At 27.2% G+C, this 27,142-nt stretch overlaps 1 protein-coding gene across 2 annotated transcripts; it reads right to left on the bottom strand.

Moving 5' to 3' along the window:
- Positions 1-622: 622 nt before the first annotated feature.
- Positions 623-27,030, bottom strand: LOC101235120 (coiled-coil domain-containing protein 18). Of its 2 annotated transcripts, XM_065796495.1 has the most exons (12): positions 26,786-27,030; positions 25,729-25,755; positions 20,208-20,279; positions 18,642-18,713; positions 18,522-18,557; positions 15,087-15,161; positions 12,834-12,872; positions 11,078-11,213; positions 6,739-6,953; positions 6,595-6,651; positions 1,472-1,831; positions 623-979 (listed from the first exon to the last, which is right to left on the bottom strand). In XM_065796495.1, exons 1-12 carry the CDS (start codon positions 26,924-26,926, stop codon positions 683-685), a joined length of 1,527 nt encoding a protein of 508 aa, XP_065652567.1. In that variant the 5' UTR covers positions 26,927-27,030; the 3' UTR covers positions 623-682. The 2 variants fall into 2 exon arrangements, with proteins under 2 accessions (XP_065652567.1, XP_065652568.1); XM_065796496.1 differs by lacking the exon at positions 12,834-12,872 and having other exon boundaries at positions 26,786-27,010.
- Between the last annotated feature and the right edge of the window lie 112 nt (positions 27,031-27,142).

The following is a 27,142-nucleotide window of genomic DNA, read 5'->3' as shown; positions in this document are numbered from 1 at the left end:
AAAAAATATTTTTAAAGGAAGAAACAAAGTTTGTTAGGTCACGTTATGCTAGGTATCAAGTTAGGTTTACACATCTACAGTATAGCTATATGTATATTTGAGAATATAACAAAATAATTGATGAAATGTGTACACTTTTAAAAAGTTTAAATCTAAAAAAAATTTTTTTGAGACAGCTAGCTTTTTAGCAAGTTCGCGGCAGTCCTTAATGCAACCAGCAATGCAATTAGTGTTAGTATTAGTAGTAGCGACGCAATACCCTTAACGCTAATGGGTTAAAATAGATGCAAGATTTGTTTTTGTTCATTAGTATATAGTAGAACCTTGAAATTTACGTCAAGTGAATTGAATTCAAAACTTATTTAAATCGGTTCATGTTAAAACAATGTAAACTTTCGGAAATAAAGAAAAACTGCATTTTCCCCCATAGTAAATTTTTGTTAATGGTTTAATAACTTTTTTTCTGAAGAGGATAATGTTTTTCACCTTCAAAAAAAAAATTATTAAACCATTAACAAAAATTTATTACGAGGGGAAATGCAGTTTTTTTTTAGTTTCCCTTACATGGACTTCTGTCCTTTTAACATTCACCGATTCATTTGGTAATGTAAACTGCAAGAAAGGCGAGATATACTTGGTTTACTTTGAACTTTATTCTAAACAGATAACTTTTCATTTATTTCTATTTTAAACTTTCCTCGATTTCTCCTCTGTTTAACTCTAGTTGAAAATTTATTTCAACTTCTTTGTTTGTTTCTAGTTGGATATTTTTAGGATTATCATTAGCAATCTGATTAATTGTTAGTTGCTCTAAGTGATTATCTTTAGCAATCTGACTATTTGTTTGTTGCTCTAAGTGATTATCTTTAGTAATTTGATTATTTGTTAGTTGCTCTAAGTGATTTTGTACCACCTGAGAAATTCTTTGAACAGAAGCCAGTTCCATATGATTAATTGCAGAATCTTTGAATTGCATCTCCTACATATTTAAAATAATATAGTTTCCATGATCACACAACAAATATAATACATAATTTCCATTTCCATGATCACACAACAAATATAATACATAAATAATTTGAAAAAGGTATCAACTTTTTATTTAAAACCAGGGCTTAATAGTATCTTGCTTTTAATTAAACATTTTACGTTTTTACACGACAGTGAACATGTAAGAGTTTGAGTGCAACTTGCACATTAGAGAATGCAACAACACACGCAAACAATTATAAGTATGATCTGACTTTTTCAATGGTTTTAACTAATTTTGAAAGAATTAAGGTAAAGTAAGGTGGAGTTAAGGTCAATGTTGGGGTTATAAATTATTTTTTAAACAAAATTAAATAAAGTAGTAAACTCATTATCCCTGCTAAATTTCCCTAATTTTACCTCTTCCCTGACCTACAAATATACTTATTTCATTTAAATAAACAGCACAATAAAATATAAATAATAAAAAAAAAATTCTTACTAATTGATTCTCCTTAGCGTGCATTTCTAACTTCTGATTCAATTCAACTGTTTGCCTCATTAAATCATTCACATGATGCTCTTTTAAACTTAAATTTAATTTGAGATCATTTATGTGTTCCTCTTTACAATTTATAATTGATTTCAAGTCATTTATCTCTGTCTCATTTGAAATTTTAACTGTTCTTAAGTCATCCATTTGGACCTCATTCAATTTTATCATCATATTTAAATTCAGATTCTCCTTGTGAAGTTCATCAAACTGAGTTTGAAAAGTAACTTTCCATAAACTAACTTCAGCTAATCGCTCTTCAGCAACTGCAAGCAAACGATTTGATTCACTTAACGAGTTTATCAAAAACTAAACAACAATGTTAAACATTTTTAGTTAAACATAGTTTAAATGTAATAATTTCAAAACCTCTATATAGATATTAAAAATGAAAACTTTTTATTTAAAATTGGAACATAGTACAAATTGGTGCACAAATATATATCTTCAAATTATTTTGTTAACATTCCAGAAATCTTAAGAATAAGAAATACTAAGCAAAAAAATTATATAAAAGAATCTATTTCGATTAAACCTATTATTATCTTATACATTTGTGTAATATGTTTAATGTAGCTATATAATACATATTTATATATTATATACCATATGTTGAAACCCTCTATTATATACCATATGTTGAAAGTGCATCAGAGGTATGATAACTTTTTACGACTAAAACATTTAATTATGTTTTATCAACTATCACGATTTTTAATTTTATCGCATGTTTATATCTAATGACAAACGTAAAATCATATCTTTCGAACAAATTATGAAAAAATTGCATTTAAAATAAACAAAAATACTCGGATATAATTTATTAATGCTCTAATTAATTAATATTATTTTAATGTCATGAACATAAAATATATTACAAGTTTCGTTTAAAGATATTTTAATTCAATAGCTTGAATAGTCAAGATGCTATACTAAAATATATTATACTATTATAGAATATAATAATACAGCCAAGAAACTTAAAAACAGGCAAAGGAGAACGAATGGACTCTAACAGGATTGCAGAATGTACAAAGGGACTGTGACAAAAGTAAAAAATGTCACTTTTTTGAAATTTTTTTTTTTTTTAGATATATGCATAGTATTTTATCCTATCCTGGCTTTTCTAAAACTTGAATTTTTTTCTTATGACTTAAAAACTTACTCTTTAATAACAAATTAAATATTTATTAGAAATAAATTTTTTTTTCAGTACTTAAAAAATAAAAAAGTACAATTAAAAGTATCATTTTTTCTTTACAAATTTAAAATTATTTTTATTGTCATTTTTAGTAAACCTTTAAATATATTAATAATTATAATTAATAAATAATAATTATATATTAATAATTTTTAGTAAACTTTTAAGTATATTAATAATTTAAATAAAACTTATAGTTATTATTATCTTATGATTATCAATATCAAAAAAAATCAAAAAAAAAAAAAAAAACCTTATTTTCTATAGTTTAAAATGAAGTCTAAAAAATTATCACGACAAGAGGTAAACTTATAAGCTATTATTTTTTGAGCTCAAGTGAGCATATTTCTAAGTATATATCTGATTTTGAGGTGGTTTTAATATTTGACATTGCTGTAACTTTAAAATGCAGAATTAATTTTTGATGAAATTTTTTATATATGCTTTAATTTTATTTATGAGGACGGAAAAATATTTTTTTAAATTTGAGTATTGAATATAGCACTCCTTCCACCACAGAAACAACTAAAGTTAGAGTTGTAACTACATTGGGTGGTGGAAACAAAACGTACTTGTTAAAACATTGTTACTTATTTTGACAGTATACTGCTGCTATTTAATATGAAATATTATTAAATATACAATTATATAAGAAGTAATCAAGTCTCATCTCAAGGAGAGTATCCTGTGTTGTCAACTTCTGAATTGAATGACTAAATTGAGCAAAACAAAATTTAAGTAGATAAAAGAAAAAGTGATGAAAATTTGAAATAATGTTGGATTAAATGCTATCAAACTGCTGTGAACTTTAATCAAAAGTAAATGTAGTAAAGGGCTTGATGAGAGAATTCATTTTGGAAGAGTGACTGAAGATATCTTTTCTACATCAAAAAGTATTGTTATATCATCAAGCATATCCTATGGTTAACCAACTGTATGACCAACTGTAGGATCTGACGATTGCTTTACTAAGAACGAAATGCAGAAAAATGAGTAAAATTACTGATAAGTGTACAGCTAATTGAATACTATTTGCTGCTAAAATCAAATTTGAATAATGATAAATGTAAAGACAAAGATAAAATTACTCATGACATTTTAGAAACAAATAGTGAACCAACAACAATCCAACAGAGGCTTTGACACAACTTTTGTATTGTAATTTAAGATTTATCAATACATTCAATATAACGTTTTAAAAAAACAAATGTTTATACCTCCAACAAATGCTTATACCTTCAAAAAACGTTTATCCCTCCAACAAACGTTTATCCCTCCAACAAACGTTTATACCTCCAACAAATATTTATACCTCCAACAAATGTTTATACCTCCAACAAACGTTTATACCTCCAACAAATATTTATACCTCCAACAAATATTTATACCTCCAACAAATATTTATACCTCCAACAAATGTTTATACCTCCAACAAACGTTTATACCTCCAACAAATATTTATACCTCCGACAAATGTTTATACTTCCAACAAGTGTTTATAACTCATACAAATGTTTATACCTTTAACAAATAGCATTAATAATAACTTTAAAGCTGCAAAAAAAAACTTTTGTTTGTGATTATTAAGCTACTATAATAATAATAATAATAATAATAATAATAATAATAATAATAATAATAATAATAATAATAATAATAATATAATAATAATAATAATAATAATAATAATAATAGTAATAACAATAATAATAATAATAATAATAAAAATAATAATAATAAAAATAATAATAGTAATAACAATAATAATAATAATAATAATAAAAATAATAATAATAATAACAATAATAACAATAATAATAACAATAATAATAATAATAATAACAATAATAACAATAATAATAATAATAATAATAATAATAATAATAATAATAATAATAATAACAATAATAATAATAATAGTAATAATAATAGTAATAATAGTAATAACAATAATAATAATAATATAAAAAGCTAATATTTTATAAGAAGATCTTGTAAACTGCAATTGCAAAAGATAAGTTGAACATGTTATTTTGTCTGGGGAGTTTGATAAACCAACACTATATTACAAGGCTGAATTCAATGGCTCAACAAGTCATAGTATTTAAACACAAAAATAATTAGCAATTCTCTAAATTTATCAAATAATTTATTTTTATTTTTGACTTTGTTTGCGGTAATTCTTTAAAACTATTTACAAATATTACAAAAATAAATAAAAAAGTTGTTTTATGAAGAAACACAAAACCATCATCAACCATTTGTCAACTTCTGTTTTGATAAAAAAAAAGCTAAGTTTGTACTGATGGAGAAAGTAAACCTAAAAATAAAATAACAAATTTGATACCATCAACCATTTTTTTAAAGGGCAAAAAAAATCTGCTACAAACTACTGAAATCACCATGATTAATGGAAAGGAGCACATTGCTTTATCAAACATAACTAACTCTTATCAGTTATGTTCAGTTTGTAGATATAATCTATCAAAAATGAATGGCATGGAATGTGATTAAAAATTAACTTTGATTGTTTTTAAAAAAGCCACTTGTAGTCTTTTGTAAGGTCTTTCAAGCTTCCATGCTAGGATAAGGTGTTTTAAATACTTAATTCATTTTGTATACAAAATTAAATTTGGCAAACAAGATCTTTTGAAGTCAAGAAACAGTAATGATGGTAATACAGTCAGGAATTTCAAATTAGATATTTTAAAACTTTGTGATTATTGTTTTGAAACTGCCAGATATTTTGTTCACTTTGATCACATGGTCTGATAGAAGTTTAAACATTTAATAAACAAAAAACTTTGTAAAACAACCAATAAGCTTTTTTAAAAATTCTCTCTTTTTCATTTGTTATAGTATATAATATCTTTATATTTGTTATGTATATATCTATAGAACTTTTAAAAAACAAAATAAAAATGTTTCATTTCGTTTTCTAAAAAATCGAAAATGATTTAAAAATAAATGTGCAAGCGCAAGGATTTAAACCACGATAATATGCTTCAGAAATGCTGCAAGCTAACCATTTCAGCCATTAAGGTGTATTGTAAAACAAAATGTTTTAATAGTATTTAATAAACAAAAGACTTTAAAAAATGACAAATAAATATCATAAATCAAAAATAAGGAGATTTTGCCCTAATTCAATTTTCAAGTAAAGCTGTAAAACTTGATATTATGTTTTAACATTTCATAATTTGAAGTTTACGTAAGTTAGATTTTTGCATACACCTTCGCTCACTTTTTCTTATAAAAAAAGTTCTGTGACTCTTTCTTGCCATTACCTTGGTAGCAATGGCTGCCAAGAGTTGCGTGTCAAACATGCTTAAAAGGTTACTACCAGGGCTCAAAAGTTTGGGCGGTTGCACTACTACTAATAAAACTAATACTATTAAGTTCAACATTAATAATAAGATATATAGAGTGATTTTAAAAAACAAAATTTTTCAAAAATGTATACTTTGGACCCCCTAAACGTGTTTTATATAATGAAATAACGCTGAATTTTTATATAAAAATTTATTTTAGGGATGTCGCTAGACCCATTAGTATAGACCAGGTTCCTAACATTTTGAAAAAAAAAAGTCTTTTAAAAGTAGGTCAACCTGGTACTCAACAGAAGCGAAATTAAAAAAGTTCAAAAACAAAAACTGTTTTATATAAAAAAATTTTTATGAATTTATTGCTTAAAAACTATGGGTTTTTAACTAAAAATTAAAAAACTGCATTTTACAAGTTTTATGACCATGTTTTTTATAATAATAATAATTATATAAAACATTTTAAAAACATTTTAGATTTAGATTTGCCTCTTCTAACTAGAAAAAATAATAAAATGAGGAAATTAATTCATTTAATAAATACTTACAGTTTTATCTTCTCTGGTAGAGTTCAACTCTTTTTCTAGTTGAGTATAAAGAAGTTCCTTGATAAAATTTTTAACTATCTTTTTAAGATGAACTTATAAAAAGTAAAAAATAGAAATAAAAGAAAATAGTTTTTAAAAACTTACATTTTCCAGTTGCTGTTTTGCAAAGCATTCCTTTTTAACCATATCTACTGATTCAATTCCTTTTTGTAAAATTGTTCTAAAGACTGCAAGTTTTGGAATGGAAGCATTTAGTCCAAACTGAACAGCATGAGTTGATGAATGGTAGTTTTCAATTAAACACTTGTTATACTGATTAACTTCATCCAAACGATGAAACATTATTTCCGTTTTCTCAACTATAATTAAATTCAAACTATAATAAAAATATTCAAAAAAACTTAGACAAAGAAATCTAAACATAGACAAAGAAATAATATCATAACATTTCTAAAATAAACATACAAATGGTACATAAATTTTCACAATTTAAATTTTGACATATATCTAAAACTTAAAAATAGCAACAGAAGCAATTAGTTTGACCTGTACAGAGAGAATATTTATTAAAATTTTTTGAACTAATTAAGGTTTTTTGAACTAATTAAAGTTTTTTGAATTAAAGTTTTTTAAATTAATTAAGGTTATTAGTTTTGAATGTTTTGAAAAAATATTCATTTGAGAAAGAGGGGCTCAGTTTGTAATAAACGCGTACAAAATTTATAATAACAAAATGTTATCATAAATATAGACATTAAATTTTAGAATTATATATTCAAATATCTGTATTTATGTTATCATAAATATAGATATTTGAATATATAATTCTAAAATTTATATAGAAACTATAAAAGTCAACTTACTTTCTGACCAGTCTAAAAAAGTCAAATACACAAAAATTAATAATAAATAACCTTTCCATATGTTACCATATAAACTAAAATGTTTTGACTTCTGATGAATTGCAACATTCATAATGACTCAGCATGTTTGCACTACATAATAGCCTTACAGAGTAGCCCATAGTGAAAGATATCATACTTTAATGAATTGCAGGCCTCGAGGAAAAACGAGAGCTTTAGCTCTCGTTCTCACCCACACTCCCCTAAAACAGTTTACGAGAGCAATTTACCGCTCTTGCAAAATTATAATTTTAAAGTTTAATTATCAATGTAACTAAAATGAAAAACACAAAGTCATTTTTATAAAAACTAATTGCATAATAAACTGCAATGCTTTTTAAAAGGCACCATTGTTGCCAGAGTTTAAAGCCACGCTTAGAACATGTATTTTGCTGGCTGACATTTATATCAGATGGCTAAAAGTTTAGCAACTTGACCAACTAGCTGATACTGGCTGACCAATAAAGATGCTGGCTTCTGGCTGCGCAAACTGCTCTGAAATATAATTAGTATCATTTTTGACAGCATATTTATATATCGATTAGCATAGCGAATAATGTATTACGCGAAAATTATATAAAGAAAAACAGCTGGAAAACATTATATTATTAATTTTTCTTAAGTTATTTAGTGCTTACTTATTGTCAGTAAAGTTAAAAATACAGTAGTAATAGTTTAAAGTGCATAGTTAGTTCCTTATATAAACTTTGGCTTGATTTTCTTAAATCTGGTTGCCTTTGACGATCACTTGTAATATGTTTTGGTACACTGCTTCATTCTTGGTAGCTATTAAAACGTCACTGCTAAGCTTAATCTCTCTTTCTACACAGTCATTAATGACATTTATTGCTTGAATATTAGTGATTGAAGCATGATATGCTCCAGACTCAGATTAGCGAAAAACACCTTTATTGAAGATGCTTGGCTGCAGTTTTAGTGCGTAAAATGCATACCATGAATCTAATAGAACAAAATCTGCCAGTTTAGTTGATAATGTAATATCTTCTTTAGAAGGGAACTGTGGCTTTTCAAAACCTGTCCCATATTGTCCTCTTGGGGATGTAACAGGTGCTGTTGGTTGAATTTCAAGCAACCGATCGGCCAGCAGACGCTTCTCAGCGCATGGTGTAAAATGGCTAAATAGAGCCAGAGGCACTATTTCTGCAGTTAGATACCACAAATGGCGCTGAAATGCACGTATGGCACTTTTTGCAATATTAGCATTTACTGCTTCATATTGCAAAAGTTTGCAAAAGAGCTGAAGATTGTTCCAAGGAGCATATGCAGCTGATGAGCACGTCATCCACCATGTGCTGTAGACATGTGTCACAAATACAACAAAATTATATACTTTTTGCACTTGGTGGGCAGTTGTAATACTCCCTCGAGGAAGATCGTTAATATGCTGTTGCAACAGGCATATTTTGATAGAATAGATTAGTTTAGCCATCCATCTTGCCTTGTGTAATGCACCCGGTCTGGTAAAGGTGATAACACTGTCTTCTGTATCCTCTGTGTCTAAGAAGAGTGTGATTAGATAAATAAACTCCTTGTAATCATCACATCTCAGTTTAAGCTCAGCTTGAGTAGCCCTCAGGACTTCAGAGCTGTATGAGGAATGAAAAGTTTTGGCTTCTTGACTGTAAGACTTCGTCGAGTCAAACCGTGTTAGAGACGATTTCTAAAACATTTTGCCTATAAGACTAAAGTTCTTTTGAAAATAGAATTTTGAAAAAAGAACTACATCAGGTGATCTGGAAGTCTCAATTTTAAGATCTTCAAATACATGTGAAAGCACAACTTCCCCAATATGATGGCAACAGCCAGACCACAGTAAGGCTTTACTAAGTCTTTGTTGGATTGTCACATATGCTGCAGAAACATTGCCTGTGTTTGAGGCGGTTGTGTCAAATATCATGTTGACAATTGACTCTGTACAATGCCAGGAATTTAACAGATCAAGTGTTAGATTAGCTATTTTGTTGCCTGAGCTTTCTTCGCCAGATGGATATATCGGAACGCCAAGTAGCTTCAAATTTTCTGCAATTCCAACCACTATACAAAGCTGTTCTTCAGACACGTTCTTTTCAGTTAAAGAAGTGATCAATTTTGAGTCCCAATGAAGAGTTGCCAAGTCTGGTGCAACCTATTGTTTTTTATAGTCTTCTGCCAATTGCTGAACAACATTTCTCCGGAATCTGTCTGCAGTAGCATAAGAAGTAGACACATTAGAACTGTTACTTTGTGACTCTTCAATCAAAGCTGCTGTAAATGTTGCTTGTTGAGTTGCAGACATATTCAAGTGTGTTGCTAAAGCAACAAGCCTGGGACATTTCAATATATCATGAAGAATAAATGCAGATGTCCTAGTGTGTGAGGAACGGTGATGACATCTTTCACTTGTCTTCAGAGTCTCAAAATTCATGTCACATTCACCTTCATCGCTAATATCTGTATCTAACAGGCTTCGAGTTGCTATTTCTTCTCCTTCTTCATCTGCCCTTTGCTTCTCTTTAACAGTTCTTCTCTGTGCCAATTGCTTTCGCACATTACTTCGTTGAATCTTTTTATCTAATATGCTATCTTTTGATCTAAAAGTTGCAGTTCTGTTAGTTTTCATGGAGTGGAGAAATGCCATATCTTCAGCATTCGCAATAAGCTTTTCTACATCAGCTGGCCAGAGTGGAAAAGTTTCACATAGTGAAGCTTCCATAGCATTTATCCTGCTTACAACTGATGCATTTGACCTGTGTTCCTTTGGTATCGCCCTGAATTTAGCATTTTCCTTTAGCAGTTGTATGATGCGTTCACATGCTTTGAGTTCTAAAATCATTGGAATGTTTGCTTTGCCATAAAATACCACTAGTTGGTTCAATACTAGTCTTGCTTCTTCCCATTGAGAACGGTTTACATTAGTGATTTTATTTGGAACATTTGTGTGGTACATCATGCAACAGAGTACTTGACGTCTAGTTGGAAGGTTGGCACCAGTGAACAACTAAAAAGATAGTTGCTTACCAACTGATATATTCAAAATAACAGGAAAAAAGTCCAGATTTTTCTCTCATAAGGAAGTCCAAAAATATTTAATTCAGTCAAATGCAGACAGCAAGGATATAATAATCAAAGATATAGTATTATTAAACTTAATTAACATTATTTATTTCAAACTTAAACATGAAAAACCGTTGAAGAAATTAGTAACAGTTTATAGGCAATGATAGGTAAATGTGAATTTTTCAAATGACTGGAGGACCCCCTAAATGTTAATATAAGTAAGAAATATATTATACCATTTTGGCCCAAAAGGAAACTTTTTTAAATGGGTACAAGGATATTTAAAAACCTTGGGGCGTTAAGGATATTTAAAAACCTTGGGGCATTTGATGCACCCTATATATATATTTATATATATAAATATATATATTTATATATATAAACATACGCAAACACACAGATATATATATATATATATATATATATATATATATATATATATATATATATATATATATATATATATATATATATACATACATACATACATCCACACTAGTAAAAATAAACTAAAATATTCTAACCTAAATCAGCAAGATATTCTAATCTTTTTTTTACACTTGAGAACTGAACTTTTATATCTTCATCAAGAGTTCGAATCTCTTTTATCTTATTACCTAACTCTATTTTGCTTCTTCTTTCTGTATTTAATTCATGTTCCTAATACCAAAATATCTTACTAAGATATATTCTGTTTATACTCTAACATAATATTTATAATATTATTACTATATTATATTAATAATATTATAAATATTATTGAATAACAACTCTAATAACAATAAGTATACATGACACAGAACCACACTACACTAAAACTCAAGCCTAAAACACAAGCAAAATGCACTAAAACACAAGCCTGAAACACAAATACACTACACTAAAACATAAGCTTGAAACATAAGCACACTACACTAAAACATAAATACTTTGAAAGTTATCACAGAAAAAGATCAAAACTAACTGTTACAAATGATGTAAACCAAAAGCGATAAGTAAAAACCAAAAGAGAATATTATCAATCAAATTTTTTTACTATTGACCTTTATTACAAAAGTAAATCGAATTTTATCAAAATAAACAATTAATTCCAGTTGAATTTTATTGCTTAAACAATTACTATTATGCCATGTTATAAATAGTAAAGAAACCAGGTTTAAAATTTTTATGTGAAAAAATATCATCATTTCTTCTCTAAAACTATTAAAGATTTTAAAGTTTATTACAACTTTCTATTCAACTTTCAACAGATTTTAAAGCTTATGATGGCTTCTTATAAGCTTATGGCTAAAAATACTAGTAATTGGCAGAAAGTTTAAAAAAAAAAGTTTGGGAAAGAGTTTGGGGATCAAAAGTCTGCACTATGACTCAAATATATTCGTTTGCTTTCACCTTTGATGCGTTTAATCTTAAAAAAATAAAAAATTCAAGTTTTTTATAGCTTATTTAAATAAATTTAAATTAAATTTATAATAAATATTAAATTAAAATTAAAATAAAGACTTGAATTAAATTGAATTTAATAAAAAAAGTTTTGTTTCATCAAAAATATGACAATTTAATATAACTTATTATATGATTAAATACTCAATATTTATAGTCAATTAATTATGATAATTTATTAAATACAGTGCAGCAGGCAAATAAAGTAAAATCTTTTAAAATCAATAATTATGATAATTCATCAAATATGCAGCAGGCAGTAAAATAAAGTAAAATCTATTAGTTTGATGCTTTCCAAAGTAAATTCAAGTAAACATTACTATGCACTACTTGAAAAATGAATCCAATATAAATTAAACTTTGATTCCACTAAATCTAATTTAAAGATCCTTGAATTTGTAAAAAAATACTTTAAAAACTGTAATTGAAAAAATGTTTAGCATAAATATAGATGACATCTTCGACCACCATTTTGCATAAAACTGCTTTAGATTGTCAATTGTCAAATAAAATACAAATTTTAATCAAACATGTAAACACTTTTTTAGGAGAATAAATTAACTTAGTCCCTGTCCCCCATTTTTCTAACCCTAAAAAGAGACCTGCCACTATAAAAATGGATTTAATATGATTAAATATGATTTAATATGATTAATATGATAAAAAATTAAAAAATTAAAAATTATACTTTATTTTAAAACAAGTATTCTTATAAACAATATAAATATTTTATAAATAATTTAATATTTTAATAAAATTTAGTATTTCCAAATCAAAACAACTTCTAGCACAAATTTTCAGAGAAAACTTTATAAAGTTTATAAATCTATATAATACCTGGTCTTTAACTTTTTTTTCTAAACCATATTTAGCTAACTATAAAAGACAAAAAAATGTTCAACAACATTAATTTATTTGTTCTTCAACTTGTTTCTCCGCGCAGCAGCCTTGTTTGTCAAGGATCTTGTTTCAGAGTTATAGAGTTAAGAGAGGATTGTAATAACAACTAAAAGTACCCTCCTTGACTGTAGTGGCCTTCATGGCTTTGAGGAGGTGAATTTAAACAAAAAAAACTTTGTTCAAAAAAGAAAGTAATATTTTTGTATTATTTATTATCTTAACTAATATTGTATACTGACACTGTTGAAGATTTTCTAAGTCTCTAGAACCTAACTTCAAGATTTAGTAAACTGAGAATATTGGAGCTTCAAACATCAAACAGCTTTATACATCGATTTCTTACAATGACAGTTGCAGCTTTATACAATGATTTCTTGCAATGGCAATTGCAGCTTTATACATCGATTTCTTGCAATGGCAGTTGCAGCTTTATACAATGATTTCTTGCAATAATGAAAAGATGTTTGTTTTTAGTAGAGTTGTTTTAGTGAAAAAGATGAAATAAATAATCAGGATAAGAAATGATTATGATTAGATACAGCAGCTGTACAAGATGGTAAAAACCATGGTGTAGAGTAGAGCTTAAATTGGAACTGATGAGAAGAAATAAAAGCTTTCATGCCTGCATTAGTCCTGGAGATTACAAAGAAGATGTAACTTTTGGCAGAGAGACAGAAGACATTAGCTCGAAGATCATTGTAAATCACGATAATAATTTTAGTCAGCTTTAAAGTAGTAATTAAAATGTGAATTTGATGTAGAAGTTTTAGATCATTGCATGATCTGAACCACTAAAGAAGAGCAAGAAGAAATTGAGGACAAGCTAGGGTTAAAGGTGAGACACATATCAAGAAACAAAGGTAAGCTATTAGTTGTCTGGAAAACATAAAAAGTAACGAAATTAAAATGTTATTGGAAAACGTAAAAAAAAAAGTGAAATTTTTTTTTTCAAGATTCAGTAAAATTAACAATCTGATACCAATCACCTAGTCATTGGTATCAGGGCATCAAATTTACTAATAAAAACACTATTGGCAGATGGATCTAGATAAAGGTCAATTTGATCAAAAACAATATCTAAAAAAAATGCAGTATTGGGATATATAGAAAAATGAATGAAGAGGTGCTAAGCAAAGGCATGTAAATGATCAATCATAGGATTCAAATCCAAATCCACAACAAAAAGCTGAATTATTACATAAGTATATACCCAGGCCAAACATGCAACTATTGAAGTCTTTGCAAATCAAAAGATGTTAGTCATCAAAACTAAGATTCAAAGATGAAACAGCCGAATTTAAATTACACTTACAAATAGCAAGTAAGTCTGGTAAATTTTGTAAAAATTAAGATTCAATAGATGAAAAGTTAACTTGAAGACCACAAATATTTACAAAGGATAGATTGTAACAGTTCGGTGGTAACGATGGTAACAGTTTGGTGGTAATGATGGTAATGATGGCAGTTATTAATGATATTTTCAGAAACTTATGTTTTTAATAATTAAAGACTAATTAAAAAGAACTTGACTTAATTATAGATAGTGTAATGTCAACATAAGCATTAAGCTATGTTGCATACGGTTGCATCATTCCTGCTAATCAACCCAAAGTCGTTACAAAAGTACTAACAGGGACATATTTTGTTGTGCAGTATAGAACTGTTTATTCTCTGATATTTTACAGTTAGTGATGGAATCAGCCTCTCTAAGAACTATTACAGAGTTCAGAAACTTTATTACCAGCTGGATTCAGAATAATTAAACTGAGCTTTAAAGCTGTACCCTCATTAGGAGATAATAATAAAAGTTAGACAGCTACTAACAAAGACTTGTTAATACACTAATATAAGAAGCATCAATTATATAATAAATTTTTTTTTTAACCATAAACTTTTAAAAATTCATTTAACTATAATATCTACAAGACTCATTCTATAAACCAAAATATTGGGCTGATGTATGCTTGTTACTGGGGATTACATGATTATACAAAGTTTTTTAACAATTGATTCATGATAAACTAATAAACTATAAAAACAAAAGTATATTTTTAAATATTTTTCCATCATTTCATAAAGCTATATGGTTATCTAGTACATATTTATGTTTTGAGAATTTAAATATGTACTAGATATTAGTATAATAAAAAATATATACAACTCTTGGAAAAGATGGAAGAATTGATTTACCTGCAAAGTAAGAATTTCATCTTTTAAAACATTTATTCCTTTTGAACTTGATGATATTGAAATACTTTGAGCTGCCTACAAACAAAAATAAAAATTCCAGAATACTTTGAGCTGCCTACTAAAAAAAATAATATCCCAAAATAATTTATTTTCTATAAAAAAAAAAAACAACCACAGAATGCTTTGAGCTACATACAAAATCCAAAATATTCCAATCAATGTTTTAAAGTACTGCTTACAGGAAGTAACATCTTTTAACTACTCCAAGTCAGGTCAGGTTCAGGCTACTACAGTGCTACTGGTATCATGTAACCAGGTACTTCCTGCCCCATGCCTTTTTACCTTGTAGATTTTGCTTTTTTTAGGCAAACTCAATGAGAAACAAACTCTAACTTAAAAATCCCCTGCCTTGGGGTTCTTAGTTTAGTAAATTCTCAATAAAAATACTCATCTTAGGAAGATGTTAACTGCACCCAGCTGAATAAAAATATAGGCTAAAGATAGTGTCTCAATAAAAATACTGATTTTGGGCTTTTAAAAGGCCTCCTAGGTAAAGACTTTAGGGGTTAGCTGAATGACCAGCCTCAAACCCTTTCTTCATCTATTAAGCTGGTGAAGATGTAAACCTGTGTTACATTATTTCATGCCTAGATTGATGAATGCTGGATCTTCTTGACTCTACTCAAAAGTTTTTGCTTGTGTCATGTGTCAATTAACCATGCCCTGACCTTGCTGGCATAAAACCTTTAACTTCTGCATTTCTCAATATCTTACTCAGGTAGTTGACTTTGCGACTCATTTCCCAGACAACCCTAATCACTAACATTCCCTCCTTGATTTGCGTCTTTTCCTTTATTAGGCGCTTCCGACCATGCAATGATCACTATAAATCTTTCATTTTGTATTTCTTTTTTGGACTCACCCTATCATTCCACTATATACTACTACCCTAAAGCTGACTGGGATTCTTTTCATGATTTCCTTGGTGATGATCTTTGGGCTGATGCTTTTTCTCTCTCTGCTGATGACATCCCCTCTCTTCCTACATAACCTTCTAGATCAAAGCAGGAATGGAAGCTTTTATTCCTTCGTCAGTTCCAAGTAGCTAGTTCAAGCCTTATTCTACTCCATGATTTTCACCTTCTTGTGCAACTGCTAAATCAAAATCATTTTTTTCATCTTTTTCAAAAGAACAGTTCTCTTGAGAATAAATGCCTATTTATTATTTCAAGAAATCGATGTAAAAAAGGACTGTTGCCTATTTATTATTTCAAGAAATCGATGTAAAAAGGTACTGTCTGTTGCTAAGCTTCATTATTCCCAACTCACTAAATCTTAACTCAAAAGTTAAGCTCAGAAGTTAGACTTTTGGAAAATCTTTAACAGGGTCATTAACAAAGGTAGGTCTAACATTCCATCTCTCATTTATGGGACTGATCTTTTTAGCTCTACCAAGGATAAGGCAGAAGTATTTGCAAAGAACTTTTCTCCGACACTTGAATCTTATGGCCACACTCTTTCTTCCATTCCAATAGAACAGGTTAACCCATTGTTAGACATTCAAGTCATTCCAGCTTCTGTTGCCAAAGTCATATGTCAATTAAACTCTTCTATGGTTTGTGGTCCAGATAACATTCCTGCCTTATTCTTACAAAATTGTTCTCCAGAACTCTCTTCAATTTTCTTTAAACTATTTAATAAGTGCTTGACTGAATCTTATTTTCCTGCCTGCTGGAAAAAGCATCATGGTTCTAATTTTTACAAACTCTGGAGAACATTCTGGCTCCTCCAACTATCTTCCAATCAATCTTTTATCTGTTATTAGCAAAGTTTTTTAATCTTTGATCAACAAATATCTAAGATCCCATCTTGAGTCAAACAACTTACTGTCAGACAATCAATACCGTTTTCAATCTTCTCATTCCACAGCTGACTTGCTAACTGCCGTGACTGAAAATTTTTATCAGGCATTAGATAGAGGTGGTGAAGCTAGGGCTATTGCTCAAAACTCCTTTATTTATTGCAAACAACTGTTGCAATACTTTTAACATTCCAACCCAACTCACTGAGTCCTCTTCTTTACTTCTTCTTAGATTATTGTTCACTATTGACCTCTCATGGAAACCTTATATACAATTGATTGCTAAACTAGCATCTTATTTTTATTATCCTCATCACTTTCTTACTCCTGATTCCATTCTCTACCTCTCCAAAATCTCTTATTCACCCCTGTATGAAATAATGTTATCATATTTGGGCTGGTTCTTCTAATGATGGTCTTTCTCTTGTAGACAAAGTCCAAAAATATATTGTAAACATAGTTAGACCCGCTCTATTTGCCAAGCTTGAGCCTCTCTCCCATCATCACAAAGTTGTAACTCTTTCACTTCTACAAATACTAGCATGGTTGCTGCTCAAAGGAGCTATCATATCTAGTTCCATTAACCAAAACTTATTCTTGTTTGACTTGTCATTCAGCAAAGTCTCATTCTTTTACTGTATCTGTTTCTGCATGCTCTAAAAACTTTTATGTCTAGTTTTTTCCCCTGCACTTTAACCCTTTATAACTCTCTACCATCTTCATGTTTTCCTGACTCATAGAACCTACAACTTTTCAAGTCTTCTGTCAATCATTTTCTTGCTCTTTAACTCTATTCTTTGTTTTCTAGTAACTCCTAACTTAATAGTGATTGTTTGCAGACTTATTAGGAATGAATCCGAATAAAAAAAAAAAAAAAATAACAATCCCAGAATATTTTGAGCTGTCTACAAAAAAAATAAACAATCCTAGAATATTTTGAGCACGTACAAAAAAAAACGATCTCAAAATACTTTAAGCTGCCTACAAAAACATAAATATTGTAAAAACTTAAAAAATGCTTAAAGCAAAATAATCAAATGACTATTGATGAAATTGATTTGAAAAACAACTTTTTACAACAAATTTTAAGATGAAATTTTAGCAAAATTAAATCAAATTTAGAAAAATCATCAACAACATTACCAAAATATGGACATACATTAGACACAAAACACTACTGATGAAATCAAAAAAGGTTTGTGTCATATGTCACTGACAATATAAACCCAACAAAAGTATCAAGCTTGGCCTGGATTATTATACAGATGATAGATATCTATTACAGCAAAAAATATTTATTTTTTGTTCTTTCTTTTCCATATCATTTTTATTTTGACCAGAATTTTATATATATATATATATATATATATATATATATATATATATATATATATATATATATATAAAGATATATATATAAAGATATATATATAAAGATATATATATATATATATATATATATATATATATATATATATATATATATATATATATATATATATATATATATATATATATATATATATATATATATATATATATATATATATATATATATAAAGAAAATATGTAACCATTTCTTCTTCATGTACTTTTGCTTTTTTTTCAAACTATAAAAAAAAAAAAAAACCAACAATAATGTAAGTAAAAAGTGTACAAATCATACTATATTTATTAATATATCTTTTATTTACTTCTTGATAAATGTTTTGAAGTTCTTGATTTAATCCATTGTTAGATTTCAAAAGTTCAGTTATTTCCTCGTCCTTAAAAAATTTTGTATTAATTTGAAATATTTATAAAAATGAGGCTAAATAAACCATACAGTATTAAACAAAATTAAATAAATTAGAACATATAAAAATACATAAAAATAGGTTGACACAAGCATAAAGTTACAACAAAAAACACCTGCATCACAAAATCCATGGGTAGTGCTTAACTTTCTAGTTTCAAAATATACTCAAATAAATTCTTCCTCACAATAATACAATTACTCTTTTTTACATACAACAAAGTATTAATTATTCACTAACATTAAAATTTTTCTAACATATATGTAGTTTGCAAACGATTTTGCTGAGCCAGAAGCAGAATCCCCAAAAAATTAACTCTTTAAAAAAAATGAAACAAATAATAACATGGAAATAACATTTTAGCTTTTTAATTGATTTTATTGCATATTTTTGTATGCTTATTAGGATATGGAGAAATTTTGAATCCCTTATGGTTTTAATTAATGCAGGACATCTTAATGGAAGTGTCATTTTTTCTATGGAAGTATCATATCTTTCTATAATAATTAATTGTGAGTATCTTTAATAGACTTATCATTGAAGTCTATCAAATTTGTAAATGTCTTTGCAGAGCAATATTAATAACATAACGAATTCATAGAACAATTTGAAATAATTTATTTTAAAAAAGAATGAAAAGATTTTAATATTTTAAAATAATAACATTTTTATAATAATTACTTTTATATTTAATAGTGATTATATGTTTTTGCTTTAGATTAAGAAACATAATAATCTACTTAAAATCGAAAAAGATAAAAAATTTTATTTATACTTAAATTTATTTTAGAATATTTTTCTATATCTAAATTTAATTTAAAATTTTTAAGATGTCATAAAATAAGGCAGAAGTACTGAGAGTCAACCTGAAGCTGTAAATTCTCTAGAAGATTCAAGTCATAAATGAAGATTTTTGCATAACAAATTTTATGAAAGAGTAGTGCAGAGTACCGCTACGGAAATGTAGTATTATATTATAACAAATTTCCATAAGGAATGTGAAACCACTGATAAAAGCATGCGACATTTAAATTTGACTTTAAAATTTCAAAAAACATGTGTTAAACTAGAGTAAAACTGCCCGTAATATATGTTTTTGGTTTATGCCTGGACTGCAACAAACATGTGTCTATACAGGTTTTAATTCCGAAAAAGAAATTAGATGAGCCAGAACCCTGGGACAGGGTTCAAATCTTGTTCCAACCCCTGATTGTACTGGACTCTGTTTTTCTGTTGCAGCAGCCTTGTTAGTTAAGAATGGCATTTTGGAATAATAGAGTTGTAAAAGGACTGTTATAGACATTTAAAAATAATTATTAGAAAAATCGCTAGTCAACCATAGTGGCCCCTTTTGGCCTGGGTAGAGATGAATATGCAAACAAAAATTTTGTTTTTATTTACATAGTATAGTAAATAAAGATATTTTCATAGTTTATAAATAGTTTTTTGAATAAATATTCTGACCTTACTTCTTTTAATTTCAAAATTTTCTTGGATTAATGTATTAATTCTTTCTTCATTTTCTTTGTCCAAAATCTATAATGAAGTATAAATACATATATATACCACATTTTATAAAAGGCTAAGTACATAAAAATGCTTATATATATATATATATATATATATATATATATATATATATATATATATATATATATATATATATATATATATATATATATAATTATTTTTAAAAACAACACAGTGTTTTTTATTTTTGACATGTTTCGTAAAATATATTTTCAAAAGATTATTTTACAATAAAAAAAATCTGAAATAAATATTAAAAAATAAAAGATTTTAAAGAGAAATATCAACGGACAAAAATTATACATAATAAACCAATATATTTATTACAAAACAACTCGGTAAATAACCAATCAAAATAACCAACTGTCAAAAAAATAATAATAAACTGACAGTATAATTAAATAGGTAAGTTAATAGCATAATGTAAAGGTTGTTTATTAAATGAGGGACTTTCCCATTTAATGTTGAGGGTTTCCTTTATCTTTAATTTGTGTTTTGTTGGGGCATTATACAAAATCTCAAAAGAATCACAGTTAGCACATTTTTGCAATTAATAGATTAATTTAAGTGTTTAAATATATGAGATTGTTTATCACTTTTAAAATGCTCATTTATTCAAGTTGCCAAATGTCTGGAGGTTTCTCCAATATAACTGGCATTACAGCCAGCGCAAGAAAATTTATAGACAACATGAGATTTAAGCAGTTTAGAAAGTGACTCTTTTAAGCAAAAACAATCTTGTATTTTATTAGTAGTGAAAACTAATTTTATTAGAAAATCCTTGCAGTATTTATGAACAATTTTTGAAATTTTCCTTTTAGTATAATTAGAGTACATTCCAATGTATGGAAGCCTAAAGTATCTTATATTTAAGCTATTAACAATGTTAGACACCGATGGGTTCATTTCCTTATCAATATAGGATTTAATTTCATAGTCAATAATTTTTTGTGGAAATTTATTATTTTGTAAAATTAATGATAGATTCTTGATATCTTTATCAAAACCAACCCAAGAATTATTAATTTTAAATGTACGATCAATCAAACAATGAACAAGTCCAAATTTGTAGCAAGAAGGAATAAAACTAAATTTTTTTTGTAAAAGACCTGTATACATTTTTTTGGTGATAAACTGAAGTCGAAAACGAATCGGATTATATGATTCTGGATCGAATTGGATCTGGTTATCTTGTTCTTTTTCCATAGTAAATTTCAAGTTTTTATGTTGTTTATTGAGGTGTATGTAAAATTCTTGAGCTTCATATTCAGAATTAAAAATAGCAATTATGTCATCCATATACCGGTTATAAAAAAATGGTTATTGACCCATGTTTGTTCATGAAATTTGATGAAAATATTAGCTAAGATGGGCACTAAAGGAGAACCCATTGCAACACCATCTGTTTGATTGTAATATTTTCCATCAAATAGAAAAACCAAACAGTGGATTTTTGTATGTATATATATATATATATATATATATATATATATATATATATATATATATATATATATATATATATATATATATATATATATATTGAATCAACTTTAAAAAGTATTCTACACAATAGAGTGCTCAAAGTTCTTAAAAGAACAGAGCATTTATATATATATATATATATATATATATATATATATATATATATATATATATATATATATATATATATATATATATATGTAAATATATATTTGTAAATATATATATATATATATATATATATATATAAATATATATATATATATATATATATATATATATATATATATATATATATATATATATATATATATATATATATAGAAGAGGAAATTAAACACTCAGTAACTATCAACTATGACCCGACTCAAACCCTTATGACTAAATTCCAGAAACTATTATGCAGGTTACGAAAACAAAAAAAGTTAGATAACAAGACTTATTTTCAAATGTACCCTTCTGACTGCGTACCTCCACATTTATATGGGGTCATAAAAGCTCACAAGCCAGAAAAGAACTATCCAATGCAGCCAGTCGTTTCTACTATAGGTACCCCACCATATGGATCATCAGAACATCTTGTAAAAATTATACAACCAACCTTAAACAAAAACAAAACAAGATTATTAAACTCCTCCTCATTTGTCAACGAAGCAAAATCTTGGTTAATTGATCCAAGTGAAATTCAAGTTTCTTTTGATGTGGTGGCGTTATATCCCTCCATTCCAATTGACAGAGCAATTCCTGTGATTATCGATATTTTAAACAACGATATTGATAATCTTAAAAAAAGAACCAAACTAACTCTTAGTGATATACATGAAATGATCGAACTCTGCCTTAACCAATGTTATTTTTTATACAAAAATGAGATAAGATCTATACCGAATTCGGGACCTATAGGTTTGTCCTTAATGGTCGTAGTTGCCGAAGCGTTTTTACAACATTTGGAAGCAAAAGCTCTTATTATTGCTGAGGTTGGTCAATTTTCGCCAAAGACTTACAGAAGGTATGTAGATGACAGTCATGCAAGATTCGACTCAATACAAAATCATGATAAGTTTCTGGAGTTGTTAAATGAACAAGATCCAGCAATAAAATATACTTCAGAAAAAGAAAACAATAAAAAGGAATTAAACTTCTTGGATATAACTGTAACCAATACTAATAACTCATACTATAACTTCAAAATCCATAGAAAGTCGGCTATCACTTATATACAAATAAAACCTACATCAAACGTTAATCCAAAAATAGTTATGGGTGTTTTTAAAGGTTTTTTATCTCGTGCCGTTAAAATTTGTTCCAAAAAATATCTTGATGATGAAATACAGTTTTTAATAAATATGTTTGCAGAAAATGGACACGATAGATTAAAGCTTGAAACAACTGCTAAGAACTATATTCAGAAAAGAATCAACCTTTCTAAAATAAATTATAATAAAACAGAAACATTTAAATATACAGTTAAACTTCCATGGCTCCCAAGAATAGGTCCAAAACTAAGAAAAGAACTTAAACCTTACAACGTCAGAATAATATTTACTACACCACCTACATTAAAAAACATCTTATGCAACAACAAGTCTAAGTTAATTCCAAATAGCAATCCCGGTGTCTATAAACTCACATGCTCTTGTGGCAGTATATACATAGGCGAAACAAAAAAGAAGATTTTAACGAGATGCATTGAACATCAAAAAAACTATTTAAAAGGTAAATGGGATGCATCTGGTGCAACCGAACATGGTCGAGAATGTAATGGCATGTTTGATTGGTCAAATCCGAAAACTCTAGCAATAAAATCAGAGTACGATCAACGCAAAGTTAGAGAATCACTTGAAATTAATTATGCCTCAACATACCAAGAAATAAAAAATGCTCCAATACTTCTGAACCGTGACAATGGCATTAAAATTTCTACAAACAGTTGGAGACCTCTGTTTCAAAAAATTATCCAAAAAAAGGAGTCAAATAATATTTGCTAGTTTTATATTTACGTTATTATGTAATCATTTATGGCTTCTTTTTAATGACTTCTTAGACGTTTTTAAGTAATATTTGTAACGGTTTTTTTTTTGTATTATATTTTACGTCTGATGACGATCTGTGCAAAAGCAGATCGAAATATTACGAAGAATAAATTTAGTTTGTACGCAGCTGTTTTTTATGCTTTATATTCAAAAATATATATATATATATATATTCACATACAACTATATATGACATTTAAACATTATATATATATATATATATATATATATATATATATATATATATATATATAAATACCATTAAAGTAAGTTATAGTTGTACAAAAAATTTAGAAAGAATTATAAAAGGCCACAACTACGCGTTAATTAATAAAAATGAACATATAAAAGAAAAAAACACTGATTATTGTAATTGTAAACAAAAAATAGATTGCCCTCTAAATGGAAAATGCCTTTCGAAAAATGTAATTTACAAGTGCATTGTTTCCTCACAAAACAACCCTGATAAACAATATATTGGCTTAACCGAGGGGGAATGGAAAAAACGTTATGCCAACCACAAACAATCGTTTAAACACAAAAAATATTCAAAAGAGACTATGCTGTCAAAATATATTTGGGATTTAAAAGAAAAAAATAAAAATTTTAATTTACAATGGTCTATTCTAAAATCTGCCCCTGCCTATAATAACATTTCCAAAAAATGTATGCTATGTTTGCAAGAAAAATTTGAAATAATTACTCATTTGAATCAAGAAAATTTATTAAATAAAAAATCTGAATTAATTTCTAAATGTAGGCACGAAAATAAATACCTCTTAAAAAATTATAAAAACAAATGACCAAATTAAACTATCCCCATTCCAAAGAAAATTATTTCATAATTACTTTCTGTAACTTCCCGTTAACAAAAAAATATAGTAATTAAAAATTTTTTATAATAATTTATAACTTCCTGTAAAATATTTTTTTCTATAAATTGAATTTTTTTTGAGATTTAGTAACTCTTCCTGATGATCCAGCAATGGTGAAACTCCGAGTAGAAGATAAAAGTTAGATAAGTGTTTTTTACTAATTAATTATTGCTCTGTTCTTTAAGAACATTGAGCACTCTATTTGTAAAATACACTAAAATAATTTACATATATATATATATATATATATATATATATATATATATATATATATATATTGAAGAGGCCTATTTATGTTCTGATTAGCTATGTTATTCAAACAGGTAGGTTTGTCTTTTTAAAATTTATGATGATGAAAAATACATTTATTCTATAGAAAAGCACAATTTAGAAATATATATTTTACATGCTTATATAAACTTAATTATAACCTAACTTCACTTAAGCTTAACCTTAAGCAAAGTGAAGTAAGTTTTTATCACAAACAAATGATAAATATAGATGTAACCAAACAGTGGATTTATGTATAATTTATGTGTTAATGTAGTTTTTTTTTAATACTAACATAGCCTAATGTTTAATATTATGATGATAATGATAATACGCTTTTATTTAACCTAATGTTAAATGAAAGTAAATTATATTGCTTGTAAATACAGAATGCTCACAATCTATCATTACCAAAAAGTTATTGTGAATGAATGAATCACAGATGTTGTAGGTTGTATCACTGGGGTAAACATGGAGATAGGAGAGAGTTGCAAAACATTGACGTGCAAGGAAATAAACTAAATAAGCAAAAGATTCCAGAGCTTGAGGGGACAAATTCAGTAAAAGAATGCAATCTTGCTGAATAATGAGTCAAGCAAGAATAAGGTTTGGTTGAGATAATATATGTCACTTTTTTTCTATTTACCAAAAAAAAAACTAATTTATTCTTCTTTTTAGAGCCTCCATATGACTCATACATGAGTCAAAAAAAGGTATAATGAACTCAGTTCAATCTTGTCAACTTTTATTTTACATATAGAACTTATAATATATTTACTTTCTAATCCTTACCCTTCTCATTCTTAATTCTTCTGCAACCTAAAAATAATACTATTAATACTAATCTTTTTTATAAGTGCATCATCATCATCATCATCATCATCATCATCATCATCATCATCATCATCATCATCATCATCATCATCATCATCATCATCATCATCATCATCATCATCATCATCATCATCATCATCATCATCATCATAATCATCATCATCATCATCATCATCATCATCATCATCATCATCATCATCATCATCATCATCATCATCATCATTTTGATGCCCAATCACCTACATCTTTAGAATCTACATTTTCAAAACAACCAAAATATATTTAAAATTACTATTAAAATGTGCTATTTTTTTAAGCTGCCAGTAATGACAGTACTGTTATAAAAATGGCTTTAAATCTTGTATAAAGCAATAGTTGAAATATATATATCAAATATATCAAATATATTAAAACTTAAATAACATTTTATTGCATGAGATATTAGAACAAAATATTATTTTAAAAAGTACACACAGACTTCAAGAAGTATTAAAAAAAATTTTAAATTCTAAAATAAAATAAAAAAATGAACTTTCAATCAGATATTTTTGATTAATAGCTTTGGGGCCATCCATAAATTATGTCATTTAATAGAGGGGAGGAGGATAGCCAAAAATTGAGTTTGACAAATGGGAAGGAGGAAGGGGGTTTGAAAAAACATGAAAAATTACTGACATCATTTATGGACGGCTCTTTTAATCAAAACCTACATTTAAAATCCTAAATGTTTAGGAGATTTTTTATGATCATTAGGTCATAAAAACAAATTAGAACCAGGGTGAAAACATTTTTTTGTTTAAGTTTTATTAATAGTAAACCTATTTTAGGCATCGTCTCAAGCTAAATGTGTGAGCTTCTTTTCACCTCACTTTCAAACCATGTGTGTGTGCACACATGCTTTAGATTTAAAGTGTGACAATTCTTTATCTTGACTTATAACCTAATTATTTAATAATAAAAATTTTTAATAATAATTTTTTAATGTGGTTTAAAGGATTCATTTATCAAGTCGCACCTCAAGAACGTTAGATTTTATTGATTCGTAATGCATCATAAGTATATCTGTATAATTGCTGGTGGTAACATTTACGGTATCGCATTCAGTAAAGCATTCATTTAGAGAGTTAAGGTCTTCAAATTTCTCGGATGTAAACATAATTTTTTCAAAAAATATATATACTTATAATTAAATTTTTTTTCGTATTAATGTTACTTCGCGAAGGTAAGTAGTTAAAATTACTCGGAAATTCTTCAACATTTAAAAAAAAAATTTCGCGCCTAAAAAACGAAAGTGAAACAAAAATGCCACATAAAGTATTCTGTGTTTGAAAGCGCATAATACCAAAGTTTAAATAATACAAATAAATCCATG

The sequence above is a fragment of the Hydra vulgaris genome, chromosome 04 (assembly GCF_038396675.1).
Source record: "Hydra vulgaris chromosome 04, alternate assembly HydraT2T_AEP".
Taxonomy (NCBI): Eukaryota; Metazoa; Cnidaria; class Hydrozoa; order Anthoathecata; family Hydridae; genus Hydra; species Hydra vulgaris.
Note: the sequence above shows the minus strand (reverse complement) of the source record. Positions and strands in the feature narration are given on the sequence as shown.

Bases quoted from the DNA above. Each gene is read 5' to 3' on its own strand.
- LOC101235120 (XM_065796495.1), bottom strand. From the start codon at position 26,926: ATGTTTACATCCGAGAAATTTGAAGACCTTAACTCTCTAAATGAATGC. The intron at 18,558-18,641 runs GTAAATAAAAGA...TTTTTTTTATAG, and splicing joins TTCAAAACATTTATCAAGAA to TTTGAAAAAAAAGCAAAAGT. The intron at 15,162-18,521 runs GTTACATATTTT...TTTTGTTTGTAG, and splicing joins AAGTACATGAAGAAGAAATG to GCAGCTCAAAGTATTTCAAT.